Genomic DNA, 21029 nt, shown 5'->3' on the forward strand with positions numbered 1-21029 from the left:
CAAAATTAAAATTCTTGCTTACTTTTCATATATTCTCCTTTATGAAATATCTCTCTGCTTCTCAGTTTCATTAAACTTTGCTGTTACACCTATCACTGTAGCAGTTGTAAAATAATTACAGCAAAAATGTTTACGTGCCTTTCTTCTTACATCAGACTGTGAACCTCTCAAACTACTGTCATTCCAATTAATAACTGTCAAACCCAACAGTCTGACAGATACCACTCGGGGAATATGTGATCTATAATTAAATAACATCAGTAAATATGGTTTTCACAGTCCCCCAGGTCTCAGAAAGATAACTGAAACTTACCTCCTATATCTGGACGAAGTTTATTGTCATAGCCTTGGAGCAACGAATTGAGAATTTGTGTTATATCTCCTTCATGAATCTTTGGTGCCAAGACCCAAGTTTTGTTCACTGTTAAATCCTCATCATCTTCATCATCTGCTTTATCAACACTAAATAATCCCCAAAATAAAAAAGGATGATAGAAAGTTCAATCAAATTGTGTATTTCGAAAAATAGTTGAAGATTATTATACTTTTGTTAGAGTGGGAGAAAAATTAGAAATATTATATAATCAGTAAGACTAGTGTCTTCATCATATGAGCTCTACTAATATAAGAACACTCAAAAATTAAAAATTTGTTACAAAAATATAACAAATAAGATTAAAATAATAAAAGAATTATTGGCCACCCCACAATTATCACTAAAAGCCATGGAGATTATGCACTGAAATGTGAATGGTATTGTTAGATTTGTTTAGCACACAATCTGGACAACCATATGAGGTGACTCTAAACCACCAAGACCAAAAATAAAAATCAAAAGATAAATAAATACAGGAAAAGTTGTAATGATTAGTATGGCAAAATGTATAACAATGCTTGTATACAAAACAAGAAGTAAGGAAAGATGACTGCTGAAACAGTTGAAGTATAAAGAAATAAGCATTGAATACATCTATGCTTTTTCCTTTTAAATCTGAAGAACCCAGACATTCCAAAAACGTTTCAAAGATTGTCTTATCAGCAGATCAAAGGTGAGTGACTCGCCCTCCACATATTTTGGGGGCATGAATCTCAAATTTTAGGATGAGAAGTTAGAAAATTAGGCATCAAATAGCCCACTGCCTTTAAAATGCAAATGAGAAAACTGAAGATAGTGGGGAACTGACCAAGCACAACCTTATTTATTAGCAAAACTCAGAATCAAGTTCTAACTCTCCAGTTAATTCTTCTGGCTACACCTGTGTGTTCAACAACCATAAGACTTCAGCTGACTTCTGAATTGTGGTAGAAAATGCAGTAATATAGACATTCATCTACAATTAATCAAAAGTAACAGGCCTTATTACCCATCAGGAACTCCATCTTTATTTGAGGAAGATCATCCTACTCTTAACACACCCTACTTTAGTAAACCTCACTTTTCCAGTAAAAAAGAGAACACTGAACACTTAAACTAGTAAAGTCACAGAAATTCATAATATAATAGTTATTTCCATATATTTCAAAGATTGGCTTCTGTCACTACTGAGCAGAAGGTTTAATGTCAGTTCATGGTTCCCCACATATCTCTTGTCCTTCTGCCAGAAGACTAGCCATACTCAAGACACAGGCTACTCCATTACTTCACTCTGGGAGTGAAGGTAACATGGACAGAGCCACGGTTGACATACAATGTACATGTAGCTTAAGCAAGAAATAAACATTTAGTGTTGTGAGCCACTGAGAATTGGGGGTAGTTTATTACTACAGTATACAACTTTTATTTCTATGTAAACTACTAGGGTGCATTTTAGTTAACAGATTTTTAATGAAGTGCTCATGTATATGTATTTTTATGCCATATTTAACTTCAAAAAATATATACTACTTGTACAGTTGTATGATTTTCTTTACATATGTGTATTTTTTTACAGTAACAATATCGTAGTATTCAAGAAAGCACATACCCCTAGTGATTTTTTCCCCCTTTTCCTAGCTAGCTCAGAAGTAAAAATTGCCCTTGATGATATCACAGCTATCTTTCCTCATTTTGGTCAATAACAGGAAAAAAATGTTTTAAGGTGAACTTTTCCACATTTTCCTACTAAACTTTTAAATTATCTTCAAACTATTAATTAAGTACCTTAAATATCACATTGGTATTATTTTGGTGATTAAAACCTACTTGTCTTAATTTAAAAAATAGTTTATATAACATACCTGATGTCTCAATGTCTACCATAGGCTGAAAGATTTTTGCAATATTTACATATATTGAGTTCGAGTGTTCATTTAGGGAAAATGATTATTTTATGTAACATTGAGAAATTCTAGACATGCTCAAGAACTTCTTTTAAATGATGAATACACATAATTTTATCATTAGTGTAAATATATTTAGGTTTTTTAATATTTTAATTTACTAACTATTTTAAATATTGATGTTTTATTTTTATTACCTACTACTAAATGTTTATATGCACTATTAAGTTCCTACATTGTTTCAGAAACTGTGTGTTAAATTCCTTTCACATATATCATCTAATCCAGAGTAATTCCGTGAAATAAATATTAATATTTCTATTTTACACATGAGAAATAGGTTCATAGAATTCTCAGGACATACACTGTTAAATAGTACAAGCCAGGATTTAAAACAATATTGATTTAATTTGAAGACGTGTTTCCTCTTTCCTTTGAAGTTTCCACAATATCATATCATTTTATCTTTCTTTTCTTTAAAAATTTTTTTAAAAATGTTTTATTAAATTTTTTTGATTAATTCTCACCCAAGGATATTTTTACATTTATTTTTAGATAGAATGGAAGGGAGGTAGGGAGAGAGAAAGGAACATCGATGTGAGATAGACTAATTGATTGGTATGCCCCCTACTAGGGATCCAGCCAGCAACTCGGGCATGTGCCCTAACCTGAAATCGAGCTAGCAGCCTCTTGGTGCATGGGTCAGTGTTCAATCAACTGAATCACACCAGCCAGACTTATTTTATCTTTATTCCTAATTCATAAACACACACAACAATTATGCCAAGTAATCTGAAGTTCATTGGGATTGTTCATGGGTAGGATTCTTTGTCTCTGCCTTTGAGTTCTGATACGTTACAATAATAATTTCAAAGAATCGCACACTCTCTGATGAGTGTGCTCTATATCCAATCCAATGCTTTAATTCATTTATAGAGAAAATACCATGCACTGCAAATGTGCTAAGTGCTGAAATACAGAGACAAATAACATTACATTCCTAATCTACATAATCTTATTTTTAATAAAGGAGAAAACTAATCAAATGGTACAGAAAACCAGCATATACGAAGATGCTTATCACAGTATTATCTATGGTAGCCAAGTTTTAAACATTATGAGTATGTTTTAAGTAAATTATGATGTATTCATATGATACAATGGTTGCAGTTGATTGTGAAGAGTGTCAAAAGTAAAATTATTTTCATAATTTAATATGAAAAATAATATATAACAATTTACTTTTGTGAAAACTAATGTATAAAATGGCTAAAGATTTAATGGGAAAGCAGCCTAATAAATACACTAAGTGTGCTACAATAGTGGAGACATACAAAATTTATTTATTTTTGTATATTAATAGTATACCATAATCTTTCTGTATAATTTTGTAATATAAATACATAAAATCGAGTTAATTTGACATTAATGCCTCTCTTTTTCTATACACCATGAGACAGAGATAGTGCTATGAAACAAATTTCTAATCATAAAAAAATAAATAATTAAATACAGCCTTTTACAGAGAGAAGCAGAGCTTTATAATTTGCCAAAAAATCAATAGTGGCAGCCCTGAAAATTCACAACTCGATTCTCCTGCCATGGGGACCTAGGTGATTGACAGCCCAATCACTAGTTCTCTGGAGGAGTCCGGTGTTTGCACTAGACTCAAAGCAAGTCAAACAATTAATATAAACTATTTTCACACATAGGGTAAACATTCATAGCGTTTTACCCAGGATGATCTGGTTTACACCTGTTTTCCTGGAATAATTATTGAAAGCACCCTCTTTCACTGGCAAAGTGAGCTAATTTGGATGATAAATTATATAGTCACCCTGAATATAGTTCATATAAAGGTGACTGTGAATGTCCTGGTTCTGACCCCTGGGGAAGACTCTTCCATTAATCCATTAAGAAAAAGCAGATGAAACTCCAAAGCCAGATCTCATATGGGATCTGTTGCTCATGGCAAGTTAAACTGTGTTCATTTGTTAACATCAGCTTCTGTAAGCATAGCAGTCAAGTACAAGTTTCAGTAAAGAAACATACCTGTTAGTATGTTTCAGAGGAGAAGATACCCTAAGTGTCAAAGCCTACAAAGTACTAGCTGCTAAAGAGTAGCTATAAGCACTGATTTTAGATCTGGAGGTCAAAGAAAATAAAAGTAAAAGAAGAAAGTTAAAAAAAAGACAGATTTTGTTATTTTCTTTTCACCTTTATATTGTGGTTGCTAAATTCTTTTGTACAAAAACTTCTTTCTAGGGTTGTAGGTCTGAATCTTGTTTGTTTCTCATAAAAGTTGGTAGGGAAATAAACTATCTGAAAAAGTGACATAACAGAGTGATCAACTTGAACTTTCAGAGTTTTAGAGAAAAAGTACATAACAGAGTGATCAACTTGAACTTTCAGAGTTTTAGAGAAGTAAAGTAAATAGTCCACTGAATTCAGAGATTATTTTATTAACACAAAGGAATATGGGATCGATCATTTAACACACAGAGAGAGGAATGCCTTGAAATTTAGGAGGGAAAAGGGAGCCAAGCCAAGAAAATAAGTAGCTGTTCTCTTCTATGTGTTTCCAAGCTGTTCAGTGCTTAACTCCACCAGGAAGTTGATCACATTGCATCTTAATTGACTATTCTATTTATGTGGGGTCTTCTCTACACTCTTGCCAGCCATTCAGTGTTGCATCATTAGCACCTAGTCCAGTCCTGGACAAATGAGAAGGTCCAATAAAAACAAGTTCACTGAATAAATTAATAAACGGAAAGAATATTAAACATCATCTTGCTGTTTACAGGAAAAATTACAGAGAATGAAAAAAATAAGCACTGAAAACTATTATTATTAGCCATAATAAGAGAATTAAATTATTGTAGCTTACCTGGTATAAAATTAGTTTTTAAAACACAGTAGCTTTCTAATACTGTTACTAATGCATCACAAACAAAAAATTGATTTCTTTCACAATGAAAATAATTTAAAAAAATAGAACAGAGCAAGTTTAAGTCTATGTAAAGAAATTTAAAAGTGAATTGAAGAGGATAATAACAGGAAAAAAAGTTAAAGTAAGTGTTTTTGCTAAATAATATTGTTAATATAACATTCCCAAATTAGCTTATAAATTTAATGAATTTTTAATCAGAATCCCATATTTCATTGGTCTTAGGTTAAAATCATTATAGCGAAGTAGGAGAATCAGGAAGCATGTTTAGAATAAATTATTGAGAGTTTTGTTAGATAATATTTGCTCTGTGAGAATACAAAAAATATATATATAAAGTTACTGTAATCAATTCCATATTATAGTAATACATAAGTAAATCAGGGAGAACAAAATGCAGCATTTAAAGTCAGATCCAAGTGAACAGAAATTTACTGTATGATAAAAGTGACTAGTCAGTTTAGAAATCTAAAAAATAAATTATTCAGTAAATTCTATTGATATGCTTATCAAGCTATTTAGAGGAACATAAATTAGAGTCTTATTTATATGAGAAATTACAGATTATATTAAAAATAAAAATATAATAAATTAAATATAAAACTATTAAAAAAGATACTGAAAGAAAATTTTTGACTTTTGGGATGAGGAAACCTTTCTAGGTAACATGTAACCAAACCAGGAAAGGAAAAAATATATATATATATATATAAAAAGTAGAATAATAAAAAATAACTTATGGATGACATACAATTTAGAAAGACCAGAGACACGGGGTACACTGAGACAAAGACATTTACAACATAATTGTAATACAATAGTCAGAGAGGAAAAAAGAGCAAAAATTGATAAAATTATGCTAATTTTTATTGTTATCAAGGGAAAATAAGTTTAAAATGTGACAAATATTACTCATTGCATTGGTAGAACATTGTTTCATTACATCTGGTACTAGTGATAATATGGATAAATGGCATTTTTGTAAGCATTAAGTGAAAACTAAATTGTTTTATGGTAAGTAATTTGGCAATAGTAGCTAAATATTGAAATTAAAGGGATGTACATATGTATCTATGTACACAGAAATAATGTGTGATAAAATAGAATGTATGGAACAATTTAATAAATTATGATTTTTCTGTAATACAGAATAGCACATTATCAGTAAAATGGAGGTACAACTAAATATACTAATCTAAAAGTAACTCCTAATATTAGGTATATGACCAAACAGGTGTTAGATTTCATTTACATAAAAATCATATGCACAAATGTGTATACACCTGCCTGTGTGAACATAGGAAAACATTTGGAATGGAAGTATAGGCTCCAAATTTCTAAGTGATCATGAGGAATAGAATAAAATAAATGTCCTTAATATATTATAGAGTCAAAAACACTATGGCAATGTGAAAAACAGTTTGGGTTTTTTTTTTCTCATATATTTTTAACAAAAACATATATATATACATATATACACACATATATACACACAACATGAAAATTATTATATATCACTCAGAAAATACTTAAATTATTTGTTTGGGAAAATAAGGTCTAAATTATTTGTAGAGAAAAAATTAGAATTTAATATATTTTATGTGTATAGATTAGAACAGAAATTAGATTATACATTAATGATTTCACAATTTGTGATTCAGAACACTAATCTAGGAGAGAGAAAAAATAAAATGAGACATCTTTATCCACTGTAAATTTTATGTAGTCTCTTTGGTAGGTAGAACCCTCCAAATGACATTCAAGTGAGGAAATAAGTGGTAATAAGCATCGCTTTGGGCACCGAGTGCTTCCTTGTCGGTTTATAAAAGGCGTCTACACAAATCCTATATCTATTCGAACATAGTCTAGTCTAGTTATGTTAAGGATAAGAATGTACAATTCTCTTAGTTAATGAGAAAAGGGACAAACTGATATCAGAATAAATTTTTTAAATCAATATTACAGTACCACACTTTTAGAAAAAGAATAAAACAAAACATTATAAAATAAAGCAAAAGTTTTTTTCTTAACACTTTTGGTCATCAGATATGGAATTTCTATAGTTTAGGGATTGATCTTAAATATCACAGAAAATACTAGCAGTAAAACAATTTATTTTGCCAATTGTTGGAGAATTGTTTTTGTTTTCTTTATTTACTTTCTTAGGCAGGCCAACTTGTTTTTTTATAAAAGTGTAGAGCCCTGGCCAGTGTGACTCAGTTGATTGGGCATGGACTGTGCACTGAGGAATTACTGGTTCGGTTCCTGGTTAGGGCACATGCCAGGGTTTTGAGCTTGATCCCTGAGGGGTGGGGGGAAGGTGCGGGAAGCAGCCAATCAATGTTTTTCTCTCCTTCTCCCTTCCTCTTTCTCTAAAAATCAACTTAAAAAAATATATTTTTTAAAGTTTAGAAATTAGAAACCGTGAGTCCATTGAGTAATCTTCAGGGGGCTCATGGATATCCAAGGATGTCCTTTTGAGACAATTTTCTTGTTTTTGGGATGAAAGTAAAGACAGCATAATTTTCATTATAGTCTCTTTTTTTTTTTTTTTCTTTATTGAGAGAAAGAAATAGAAAAATCAATGAGAGAGAACATCGACTGGCCACCTCGTGCATGCCTTCCACTAGGGATTTGGCCCACAACCTGAGCTTGTGCCCTGACCAGGAATCAAACCGGCAACCTCTTGGTGCATGGGTTGACACATAACCACTGAGCAACACCAGCCAGGCATTCATTATAGTCTTTAAAAAATGACAAATGGATTGAAAGTATATTAAAATGAACATCAAATTCCCACTGTTCAAATTCATATCCATAGAAATTGACAGAACGTAAATTGGACTTAGAAACAATGCAACTTTACCTGACACTCACATTCTCTAAGCTTTTGATGCTCTTCTACATCAGATCAATTCGGCAAGGCTGTTAAAATTTCACAAAGTGGAGCATTATACTGAGACTTGTTATATGATAAAACATATTAAAATATCTTAGAATTAAAAAACAAAAAGAAATGGGAATTAGATCCTCTAAATGTGGGAAGATATACCTTATCACCTAAATCTTGGGATTACAAAATGAAAGATAAAATATTTTTATTGACATAAGGATTCTCTCAGATTATTCACTTCAAAACAGGGAGAATATAAATGAGCAGAACAATAACAACAAAACACTCTGTCTTGTTAATTCTAGTTATGACAATTTGAAGGTTTTTTGGAAAGAATTGTAACTAAGGAAATGGTGGAAACAAATACACATGCATAAGCCACCTGTACAGAGCAACAAATTAATCTGTAGAACACGTCTGGGGAACACAAATATAATCCAGCAAAAATCTACTTTGTGCTCGTCAATATGGCTATTTTGTGGAACAGGTAATCCTTACTCAAGAAACTCTGCTACATGTGTTGAAAATTATTCTGATAATTATATATATCTAAGGTGACTGAGAGCTGAAGAATGTCCTTGCATTTAAGCAATTCACAAATTGTGCAACCATACGTGATGGTTTTAGAAATGTGCCCAAAGATCTAACACTTTGGCCAGAGCCCTTGATTCTAGCCGACTTGAAGCTATTTGGAGAATCAAATCACACCCCGATCACACCAATACTAAAATACTTATATTAAACCCATGTTAAAGAGGAAACCACCGGCTCAGAGTGGCATCACTTGTGCTGAAGTCCATTTTTACCAAATCTTAGCATAATCCCTGGATTATTGCTGTTTCAAACTTTCCCTGAAATATAATCTTAATCAAGTCTGGGTTTCCTGGTCAAACCCATGAGAATCTGTCATGTGAGCCCTTACCATCCTCCACAGAAAGAAGAGGCATTCTGAATGAGTAGAAAAACCTTTCAAATTATATCAAAAGTTCAGACTTAGAAGACTTTAGACAGAAAATCAGCCATCCAAAATGCAGGAAATTGCAGACATAAATGATTCATTTACTGATTTGGAGGAAAATCATCTTTATTGCTCTTACTGTTTTTCCTAATGACTGTTTGTGTGTGTGTGTGTGTGTGTGTGTGTGTGTGTGTGTGTGTGTGTATAAAACTATTAAACTCGTGTCTAATAAATGTCTGTGCTCTGCTGATCCCCCTTACAACTGGAATAGTGCAAACTGTACAGAGGGCTCAGTAAATGCTCACTGCACTTGGTGTTGCACAAAAAGAAATCAAGCAAACAAACAAAAAAACCCTTGTTTGTCCCCCTCCCCTCAAATAAATAAATAAATAAAGATGTCTGGGTCTAAAAATGATTCTTTCTATTCTTGTGTAAATAATTTCCTAGCCCTATCCTTCTCTCTGTAAACATCTTCCATTTTGTACAACCCCTCAGAGTACCTTTCTTGATACTAAATAGGATACTGCCCAACTGATAAATTGATTAATAAAGCCAATGAGATCTTCAAACTTAACTCTGTTGATTTTTTAACAGCCATTGTATTTTAATCAGAGACTTGCTGATTTGCTCATCCAGCTGCAGGTTGGAAAGCAGGGCCCATTGTAAACTTCACTTCTATGTTCTTACTGCACAGCACAGTCTCTACTGCTGTGTTACCCTTATGTTTGTTACTTAATATATTTGTCTAAAAATAAGGAGAAATATTGAATCTTTAAATACATTGTATCTGAGATAAAAGGATTCCTATAGTTCAGAAGTTTATCATTAAACTAAATTCTATAAGCTTTAATAGCATGTTACCATCATATTGTCACATGTTAGATGACCAGAGTAAAGGATCTGGAAGACATAGGTATATTGTTTCCAAAGGGCCTACCAAATTTTGAGACCATGCCTTTGGGGCCACATAATAGCAATGTTCTCTCTCTCTCTTTCTATTCTTCATTAACATCGACCCAAACTTATCCCCATGAAAGCTAAGACTATTCAAACTTTTCCCAGACTCCTTGCCAGCCTCTTTGGTGTCACCACTGTAGCTCATCTAGAATTCTGAATAGAATTTATAGCATTTTCTAAACTTAAACATAAACTTCTAGTGTTTATGTTCACTGGGAGCAGGGACCCTGCCCTCTTTGTCCTGTGCATCTAGCATATATACAGTTCTATGTACATTGCACAAACCTATTAAATATTTTTTCTTGATTGATTTTTAGAGAGAGAGGAAGGAAGGGTGAGATAGAAACATTGATAAGCGAGAATATCAATTGGTCACCTCCTGCATGCCCCCTACTGGGGATTTGGCCCACAATCAGTGAGTCACCCTGGCTGGGCATATTGCACAAACCTATTAGGGCAGGGATTATGTCTTGCTTACCACAGTTTTTTCAGGTCCCAGAACTCTACTTACTTAACTCATAGTAGGCACTAAACTGTTGCTGATGCTCAATGAATGTTTACTGAGTGAATTAATAGCTAAGAGTACCTTCTGAAACATGGGGCTTCAGTTGGTTAAAGTATTTGAGTACTGATAGAATTCGGTTCTAGAAAAATACCATATATTGTCATTTGCCTCCCACAGAGTACAAGAACTCAAGCAAGCTTTTGTTGAATCAGCCCTGTGATAAGATGTCCTTGATTTTGTTACAGAGTGTTTGATTTAAAAGAAAAATCCCTTCATACAGTTTTCACTGCTTGGTTATGATTTGCCTCTTTCTCACAGACATAAGAAATTCAACTGTAATTCTAGATCATCAAAAATAAGTAGCCATCAGATTGCTCAACAAAACTTACCTAAATTCCAAAAGTCTTGCTTTTAACCCTTTGTCTTATGATTTTTTATAAATTAAGTACTCCACTCCAGTTTGTTAGTTTTTATCCAAATAAATAATCTAGTACCATACATAATATTCAGAATATGTGATAGGTACACAGTAGATTGTTATACTTACTGTGCTTCTATCAAGTACACCATCCTCCCTTCCCTTTCCTTTTTCTTTCTCTCCCTTCCCCTTTGTTTCCTTCATCCACAGTCATTTTTTTTTTCTTTTGGTTTGATTTGCATAGTATTTGTAATCTGAGAGGTGTGTTGGTTTAGACTGCATACTCTGGGCATAGAATACATGCATTTGAATCTTGGATTCAGCACTTATCAGCAAGGTGATCCTTAGCAAATTCTTTTGTTGTTGTTGTTAATTTTTTTTTCTTTATTGATTTTAGAGAAAGAAGAGGGGAGAGGGAGAAAGAGATAGAAACATGGATGAGAGAGAAACATCAATTCGCTGCCTGCTGCATGTCCCCCACTGGGGTTTGGGACCCAACCTGGGCATGTGTCCTGACCGGGAATTGAATCAGCGACCTCCTGGTGCACGGGTAGATGCTCAACCACTGAGCCACATTAGCTGAGCTCTTTAGCAAATTCTTAAAAATTGCTCTGCCTCAGGTTTTCATCTGTAAAATGAGGAGCATAACAGTATCTAGGCTTTATTCTTCCTTCATATTGGTTTGGTAACTTTTCTAAGTATAATCTTCTAGGGTGAACATTTGTCTTCAGAACTTTGGAGACATTTACTCCATTGTCTTCTATTAATGCTGTAAGAAATCTCATGACTCTAGTTTTCTTCCATTGATTGTGATCTATTCCATCAGCACCTCCTATCCTTAAAAATTAAGACTCTTCTGTTTATCCTTGAGGTTCTAAATGTATATTTCATTATTTTGACTACAAGATATTTTGATTGATACCACAAATCTAGGTTTTTGAAGTGAGTAAAAGCTCCATAAACATAGTACTCATGTCTAGTCTATTCATCACTATAAACCTAGCATGTTGCAGGCATGCCATAGGTATTTGTTATAAAAGAATGAATGATCTATTTCAAGTCAAAAGATATTAATGCACAAGACTCCAAGGATTTTACTTTGCTGCACTTAAAACCACTATTTATAGAATAAATAGTACTAGAATCAATGTGGTTCCACAGAGGATCTGCTATTATGTCGTTTTAATTAAAATTTTAGTGCTATATTCCTTCCATAAATGTGTTTTCTTTTGTTGTTGTTAACCCTCACCGGAGGATATTTTTGCATTGATTTTTAGATAGAGTTGAAGGGAGGAACGGAGAGAGAGAAAGAGAGAAAAACATCAATGTGAGAGAGACACATCGATTAGTTGATTCCAGCATGAACCTGATCAAGGCAGGTGATTGAACCTGCAAGCCAGGTATGTGCCCTAGACCAAAATCAAACCCATGACCTTTCAGTCCACTGGCTGGTGCTGCAAATGCTGAGCAAACTGGCCAGGGCCACAATGTTTTATCTTGATCTTGATACAATCTGAAAAGGTAGATGTCATTTTTATTTTTCACAGATGAGAATTCTCTGCCTCAAAGACTTGGCTGAAATCATCCTGGTGGAAAGGGTAGAGCTGAAACCAGAATTTACATCTGATCAGAAGGTCTAGAATTCTCTACTGGTCCCATGCACATATGTGAGTTATTCTCCTGAGGCCAGTACATTCAATTTATGTCCACTTATCCCACTTATCCCCCTTACCCCATGACAGTGATTTATCATATTTTGAGTAATTTTTTTCTGTTTCCTACCTTGTTATTTTCCCTCCCTTTGTAGACTTCACCTTCACTATTATTTTCTTAGACAAATTTCAACCACCTTTATATAAATATACATTATTAAATTGGTCTATTTAATGTTTGAATGAAAGGTCAAACATTTGCTTTCATTGCCTAGTCAAAAGTGTGTTATAATAAGTAAGAAAATAAAATAAGGGCATACCTAAAACACTCTATACACAGGGCATTTATCAATTATAGAACTTGAATTTTAGCTTCAAAATTGTTGTCTCTCACTCCTTTGAAAATTTAATTATGGAAAATCATGCTTAGTTATTTTCCCCTCAAGTTTGTATGGTTATGGTTAGTATCAGAAAATTAAGAAAAAGTCTACATGGCTAAAATAAAAAGGCATTCATTCAAAACTACCTCTATAAAATGTAATGCTGAAATTACTTGAAATTATAAATTTTATAAAGTGTATCTGAATATTTTTATCTGGGCAATTGTATGCTAAATTGTATATTCTTGAGTCATAAAATTGTTTTAAAAAATCAAAACAAGATATTTTCCTGAGCTCTCCAAATTATAACTTCTTAGTCAAAGTTACCATAAATTGCTCTTCAGAACAGCTGAAATATCAAAACACTTTTCAACTCTTTAAAAACCTGATTATAATAAGATTTCCCCCCAACATTACAAATAAGTTAAATCAAGCTTAAGAGATTTTAAGTCACTTATCAAGATGCCATAGAGCCTCGTGGAGAATGAGACACAGGAATCATGACGGTAGTTTCAGTGGCAACAATGAGATAGGATTTCATTGTTTAGCAATATAAAAATCAATATACTGTCTCTCCTTTGTGCTCTTGATACAAACTAATGAGGAAATAAGCTCTTGTCTCTGCTGAGATATAAGAAATAATAGTTTCCAATTTGGTAAATCTCACAATAGTTGACTTTGATGATTATTTCAGAAACCAGTATAAGACACCAAAATTCTTATAAACAGAAACATCTATGGTTAGTTTTCTAAAGGGTCCTCAAAATAAGAAGAAAGGGGGAAAATAGAAATATAAATGCTTTCTATATATTGACATCAATAATCTACAACTAAATAATAAAAAGATGAAAAGTTCACCACACTGTAACTACTTTAAAAGAAAGTGAAGACATAAACTCTCATAGTTGAGGCTCTAAGAGTTAATTATAAGACCAAAGTGTAGCTTTATTTTTGAAATATTTGTCTACTGGCTGAATAATCCAGATTATCTATAGTACTAGGATAAAATGAATTATTTATCTATTGAACTGCATAACACCTCTGTCTCACACACTCATGCATATGGTATCAAAAGTACATGGGATTTTCAATTAGAACTTCCCTCTTGAAAAGTACTAAGAAAAGTGAATAAAACAACTATGGAGTTTTTTTATGTTTCAGTTCAAATCTTGAACATATAGCAGGTGAAAATTTAAAGCAATGGTAAATGATCTACTACTGCCCTTCATTGCCTAGATGAAGAAAGTCTTCAGAAGTTAAAGACTTGTGACAGATAAAATCATGTACCCAGACTGCCAGAACTCATCTCTGTCTACTCCAACACAACTTTTTAACTTCTGAGCAGCTTGAAGAGAATTCTGGGGCCAATTATGATTATTATAATGTAAGTATTATCAAAAACAAAAAAAAATGTTTAAAATAAACCATCTCTTTATGTCCTTTATTCAGTAGCTTGTCTGTTAGATTACACTTATAATGATAAAGGAGCACACACATTGTTATTTCAGAAAACCACTGGCTAAATCTGCTTTTATTTATGAGAACACAGATTCATTTGTTGTATTATAAAGATGTATGAGAGTATTGATACATGTTTTATCAAATTTTCTTCTATAATTTTTCCATAATATAGTCAAATAAATATGCCATTATGACAAAACTTACATATAAGAAATAATTAATCAATTAGTATATTTGTGCTCATGCAAAATATTTAAGTTTCTAAAGAAAAGGGGTAAATAAACTAAAACTATAATACCTAAAAAAGCATTGAGTGTCATACATTTTCTGGCATGTCTAATATTACTTAGCATACTTCATTCTTTTCTCTAATTTCATAGAGGAAACATACTTGTTTTATCTGCTGGTATTCAAAAAAATTTACTCTTGATATATAGTAAAAGTAATCATAATACTTCATTTTGGCAATGATGCAAGTAGTTATAAAGGCATGTTTTCATCTGCATAGCAACTGCATTTTGCTCTTGAGTTCTAAGCAGAATCACATCATACAATAATATAATTTTAAACGTACATTTATATAAAATACAGTCACATGATGAGTAGTATGTCCAAGATCTTTATAAGGTCTCTGTCCCAATCAATATACTTAACTTCATTCATCAACTACTGCTATAGTTAGATGAAATACCTGAGCAATTAATTTTTTTTCCAGAATGATTTAGAAGTTTTATTGAAAGGCATTACAACCCAAGCAGACCTACAGACCTATTAAATTGGAGGCTTGGGGTTGGTAATATCTCTCTCTCTCTCTCTCTCTCTCACACACACACACACACACACACACACACACACAGCCAGGACATCATTTATATCACCATACATTTTTTTATTTAGGTGTAGGCAGCCAGTTAAAATAGAAATCATTGGAATCTGGCATAATAAAATATACACCGTCATTTCTAACATAAATATAACACATGAACCTGTTAGATTTTAGCCATATTTATAATTTTTCTTGATGTAAAACTTTTCCCCCCCCCCAGAATAGCAAAAAAAGAGGGATGGGGTAAGGAAAACAACATCATTAGTATATAGAAAAGCATCATACATACCATGCTATGAAACTTGTTAGTTTCTAAAATCACTATTTCTTTAAAATGCAGAATCATTGCAAAGTTCATCAATTACATTTATTTGCTAAATTTAGTAGTAAAAACATTTCTACTCCTCCTCCCTACTCCCAGTAACTGAGTCTTTATTAGTTTTGACCGTGTTTCAAGTAAAAAACAACGGGACTAACCTCCATGCTTCACACATAGGTTCATTTCATTCTATCTGAAAATGGGTAGACCTAATTAGAAAAGAAAATGATGGTAAAGTATGCACAGGTGCCTGAAATGCAAATTACTTAACTTGGAATGGTTTTTTAAAGACGGAGAAACGTGAGGGAAGAGGTGGAGACCAAAGGACAGTGTTCAGTTTCCAGCTACTCACCAGTTCCCCAAATGCAAGGTCAGTAACAAGAACACCAGCCTCACCCCTCTACTTTGATTCCACAGAAGAAAAGGGGAGAAGAGAAAAGCTTTCCAAGAACCCATCGGAATCTCTTCTTCGGCTCAGTTCCCAAACCAGGACTTTTCCTCCCACCTAGGCTGCAGCCTGGTGAATGAGCATCAGAAGAGAGAGTGTGGGAAGGCGATACACCCCCCGACCAGGTAGGATGCGACTCCCCGCGGAATTGAGCCGGAGAGCCAATCGGATCGAGAGGATACTGGCATAAATTATCCGAAAAACATTTGGGCCAATCAACGACCCCAAGAGGCGGGTCTCCCCCTACTAGAAATCGAGCCCAGTGGGGAAAAGGGCTCCGTCTTTTTCTAAAAGAAAAACAAATCTCTACTCTCTCGCAGCCTCGGGGAAACGTTTGCGTGGCCTTGACAGATTCCCTCCCCAGGGAAAGGAGGTCTCCCTCTTCCTATTGGCCTTGCCTCCCGCCTGATTATTTGGGGTCCACTGCCTCTCCTGCGTTCGGATTCTGAATCTGTCTTCGCAGACCCGCGGGAAGATCGCGGTACCTAACTGGTCTCCCCAGGCTCGCGAAGGTTCTGCCAATTTTTGCAAATTCTCGTGCATTTTGAGCGTGGGGCGGTGTCTCCGTGCTCGCTGCAGCCCAGCGCCTGGCGGAATGCCCCGCACAATGAGTCTTGGGAGACGGTGTACATGGAACCGAATGAATGAATGGGCGTGCTCCGTGCATTCCTGGTAATAGCGTTTCCTGACTCCTTTCTCCGTCTTTATGATTGAGATGATTTGCAGTCTCCTCTCTCCGGGCACCAGAAGATGATACTAATGAATAATGCCAGGCACGAACTATCTCATTTTATAAAAACATAAACCAAAATTTGATTTTAAAAAGGTCCTATGAGCCACAGGGGTTGTAGAGCTAGTGCATGGGTTAATTTTGTTCTCCTCTCCCTCCCCAGTTGTCTTTGCATTTGTTGAGCTCCAGTGTTTAGTGTCTAACTTCAGAGGCTCTGCTTTGAGTTTGCAGCAGAGCTCAACAGTTGCCGTGGCAACCAGAAAGCCTCTGGCAGCTTGAACAACTGTACAGGCAAAGACAGTGATGGTGGTGGTAGCAGGCTCGCTGCCCAGCCATCTTCTGCTTTTATGCCTTCCTAAACCCCTGCTTCCCACCAAAGATGTCTGGGGTCGGGGTCTTTGGCGGTCTCATTAATCACCCCACAACCACGTGGAAGTGACCACATTCAGGGGTGAACTGCAATTTACCACGTAGTTACCGCAAAGCATTTATCACCCTGCAAACAGTTCAAGGCAAAAGTAACAGTGTTTGTGCAAGACAGTAGGGTAACTGTTGCTACCTTACCTTCTGAAATCACTTGGAGGAACTGGGTTGGAGGCAACAAGGTTACAGATAGTTCCTTGCCCAGAATAACAGATGGTGCAATGCTGGGCTTTTCCTCCCTCTCTCTCTTTGATTGATTCTCCATCTTTTTAGTCCCTCTGAAAATAGGTATTGACCTCTTTGTTATTCTTCTACTAAACGTTAATTAGGCAGCATAATTCTCTTCTACAAAGCACATTTGTCAAGGTAGCTAATACCAAATCATTTATATAACAATAAAGTTCCATTATAATTGATTTTGAGGTGAATACACTTAGTTAAAAGTTGATGTCAATATAAATCTGGATAGGTTTTTATTTTCTTTTTCTTTTTTTTTTTCTGCTTCAATTAAGAATGCACTGTGGATAGCTAATTAACTGTTTTATTGGATGCACACACTAATTCACTGATCTGATTAGCTGGTGAACTAGGAATTAATTCACTAGAAATATATAAGGAATAACAGATCCATATCTAGTTATTCTTTGCGTTTTGGTAAGATATTTTCATATAGTAATGGGATTATGGCTCTGCAGAGTATCACACAATAGTAGTTGATGGTTCTGCCATCAAAAATACTTACTTATTGTTTTCATATGGAATTGAAAGATACTGAGAATAGTTAAGAGAAATTAATGGAGAGGAAAGGTGAAGTATATACCCCCTTGAATAGTTATATGTTGCCTGTTTATTCTAGTAAATGATAAAGAACTGGAGTAAATCAAGTGTTTTTTTTTTTGTTGTTGTTGTTCTTTTTTGTTTGTTTGTTTTTGTGCCAATTTTGTGCTGAACTATTCAAATTTATTTCATTCCTTTCAAGCACTTTTATCTGACTCTTTATTTTTATGTCTCTTCTTTGATTTTTCTTTTCTTTTTTTATAGTGTATGTCTCCTGGGAAACTGATCTTATTCTGCTTTCATAGTTAATTATAATTCACTGTAAAGTGTGTAGAAGGGATCTGACTCCTCAAGAACCTGAAGAAGAAATGATGATTTTGGATATCAGCCATGTCTCGACCCTGACAGCTTGTTTCATTTGATTTAAAAAGTCAGCTGAGCCCTGGCCGGTTTGGCTCAGCGGTTGGAGTGTCCTCCTGTGGACCAGAGTCCCGGGTTTGACCCCTGCTAGGGGCACATACAAAAGAAGTCAGCTGTGTGGGGGTCGGGGGAAAAGGATGACATATATTAAGAGTTCTGAAAAAAGCCAAGAAGACACCCTGTACTCATGAAACAAACCATAATGTCTCATAGAGGGAAAATTTAAGAACTATTGTCCTATAATCATCTCACAAAATGGCAAGTGAGACTGATCTGATGATGAATGTGCTACTGTGGCTCTAGCAAAGTTGGATTTTGGCATGATTCATTAGTTCATTGTTAATTTATTTATTCAAAATATTAATTAACAAACTGGCCCTGGCCAGATAGCTCAGTTGGTTGAGTGTTGTCCTCATACACCAACATTGTCAATTCGACCTCCTGTTAGGGCACATGCAAAACTCGACAAATGAATGCATAAACAAGTGGAACAACTAATTAATGTTTCTCTCTCTCTTTCTCTCTCTCCCCCTTCCTCTCCCTCTCTAAAATTAATAAATTCAAAAAATGAAAAATAAGAAACTGTGATGTCATAGAGTATGCCTGGCATTAGAAATACAATGATGAACACGATTTACCACTTTGAGCCTCAGCTTCGTCATGTATAAACAAGTTATGAGAATTCTACTTACCTTCTAGAGTTGTCTTAAGGATTAACTGAATCAGTATGTGGGGATTTCTTAAAACAGTACATGTATAATAGAAATTACTAAAAAAAAAAAAAAAAAAAAAAAAAAGTTAGTTGCCATTGTTATTAACTCATTGAGAGTAGGTTACAAATCTAATGTATTCACTCTAACCATTAGTACAGTACCTGATGCAGAATAGCAACGTCTAGAATACACAGTCTAATAGAAAGGATGGAGGGGACCAGAGGACACTGGTGTTCTCATCCACCCTCAACATTATCCTAATAATCTTGACCTTAGAGCAAGAAGACATTCTGGGTTGTGTCCCGCTTCTCCCAGTGTACTTTTCTTCTTATGGACACAAACTCTGTATTTCAGTCAAAACAACTGCAGGTTCCTGAACATACCACTCAGTATCATGCTTCATTGTCGTGTCATGGTACTCCCTCAGTTAGGAGGCCCTCAGCTCTTCATCTACTCAGACTTTCTTCATTCTTCCTGAGTTCAGGGGTCATTTTATTTTTTTTTCAAAAAGGCTTTCTTTTATTCCTTTTAAAAATGTTTTCCTTAATTGATGTTTAGAGAGAGAGGAAGGGAGGAGAGATAGAAACATTGATGAGAGATAACATTGACTGACTGCATCCTCATGCCCTGCACTGGGGATCTGGCCCACAACCTGGGCATGTGCCCTGCCCGAGAATCAAACCGGCGACCTCTATGCTGCATGAATTAGCGCTCAACCACTGAGCCACACCGGCCTGGCTCAAAAAAGCCTTTCTTGATTGCTCACTGCATGCCAGTCTGTGGTATAATCTGTTCTATAGTAACAGTTGATATTTAGTGTCTTCTCTATGTGTCAAAAGACATTATTCTTGATTCCAAATTATAGGCGCATATAGTTCTCTGTCCACTTAAAGCTACCACTTCATATTTATATCATAGAACAAATCACCATTTTGGAAAGCTATCAGTATTTCTTCTCAAAATGTCAGCTATGTGTTTTTAAATTGTATGTCCTAAAGATTAATAGTGCTTATTAGACCTGGTATTATATTAGTATATATTAAATATTATTATAATATATGTATATTTATTATTATGTGTATATTTGATTAGTACTTTGTTCTCTCTAGAACATAGCACCATGAAGGCAGGGATTTTATTTATGTTCATCACCTGTCTTGTTCAAAACAGTGGTTAGCAAATAATAATCACTTCATAAATATCTGGAGAATGAATAAGTATTCAATGTAAAATTGAATAAATTTATTTATTTGTTCTATGATATAAATATAATTGAAATATATATATACACTATATGTGTGTGTATTATATATATATATATATATATATATATATATAGTGTGTAGCCATTACAGGATCTCTTTCAATAGTATAGGTCTCAAGTGCCCATCTTTAATAGACAAAATTCAAATATTGTTGCTTGACTTATTCCACACCATAAGATCATTGGAATCATCTTTCCTATTTACAGGTTGCCATGATCAAAATGAACAAACTCAGGCACTTTCATTTATGCATTTAAATTTTTATTTAATTTAAACAGAGGAAAGGGCCAGCACTGAGAGTTCAATACCGAAGGCACACCACTTTCTTCGTAAATCTGTCCATTCTCCTTAACATCGAGCACTTGGCCTCCAGAGCGCAGCCAGGAGGGCGTCCAGAAGCTGGTCCTTGGGGGCAGGAAGCAATGGACCTATGGCTTCTAACCTTAGGTTCTCCCCTTTTTTTTAAACCTCACTCGAGGACATTTTTTTACTTTTTGTTCAGGTAGAGTAGGAGGGAGAGAGGGGAACAGAAAGAGAGAGAGAAACATCAACATGAGAGGGACACATCGAGTGGCTGCCACCCTCACGACCAACCAGGGCCGGGGACAAACTGCAACCGAGGTACGTGCCCTTAGCGGGAACCGAACCCGGGTCTCTCTGGACCGCCGGCCGACTAAC

At 34.5% G+C, this 21029-nt stretch overlaps 1 protein-coding gene across 1 annotated transcript in view; it reads right to left on the reverse strand.

The window, feature by feature from the left end:
• GABRG1 (gamma-aminobutyric acid type A receptor subunit gamma1) overlaps window positions 1-16173 on the reverse strand; it is a 49504-nt gene extending 33331 nt beyond the window's left edge. The window contains exons 1-2 of the mRNA XM_036261652.1: window positions 15928-16173; window positions 314-462 (exon numbers count right to left, since the gene is read on the reverse strand). Of these exons, the coding sequence (XP_036117545.1) occupies window positions 314-462; window positions 15928-16031 (253 nt within the window). The 5' untranslated portion in view covers window positions 16032-16173. The remainder of the gene's footprint in view (window positions 1-313; window positions 463-15927) is intronic.
• Window positions 16174-21029: the final 4856 nt, after the last annotated feature.

This window comes from Molossus molossus, unplaced genomic scaffold (assembly GCF_014108415.1).
Source record: "Molossus molossus isolate mMolMol1 unplaced genomic scaffold, mMolMol1.p scaffold_m16_p_1, whole genome shotgun sequence".
Classification (NCBI taxonomy): domain Eukaryota; kingdom Metazoa; phylum Chordata; class Mammalia; order Chiroptera; family Molossidae; genus Molossus; species Molossus molossus.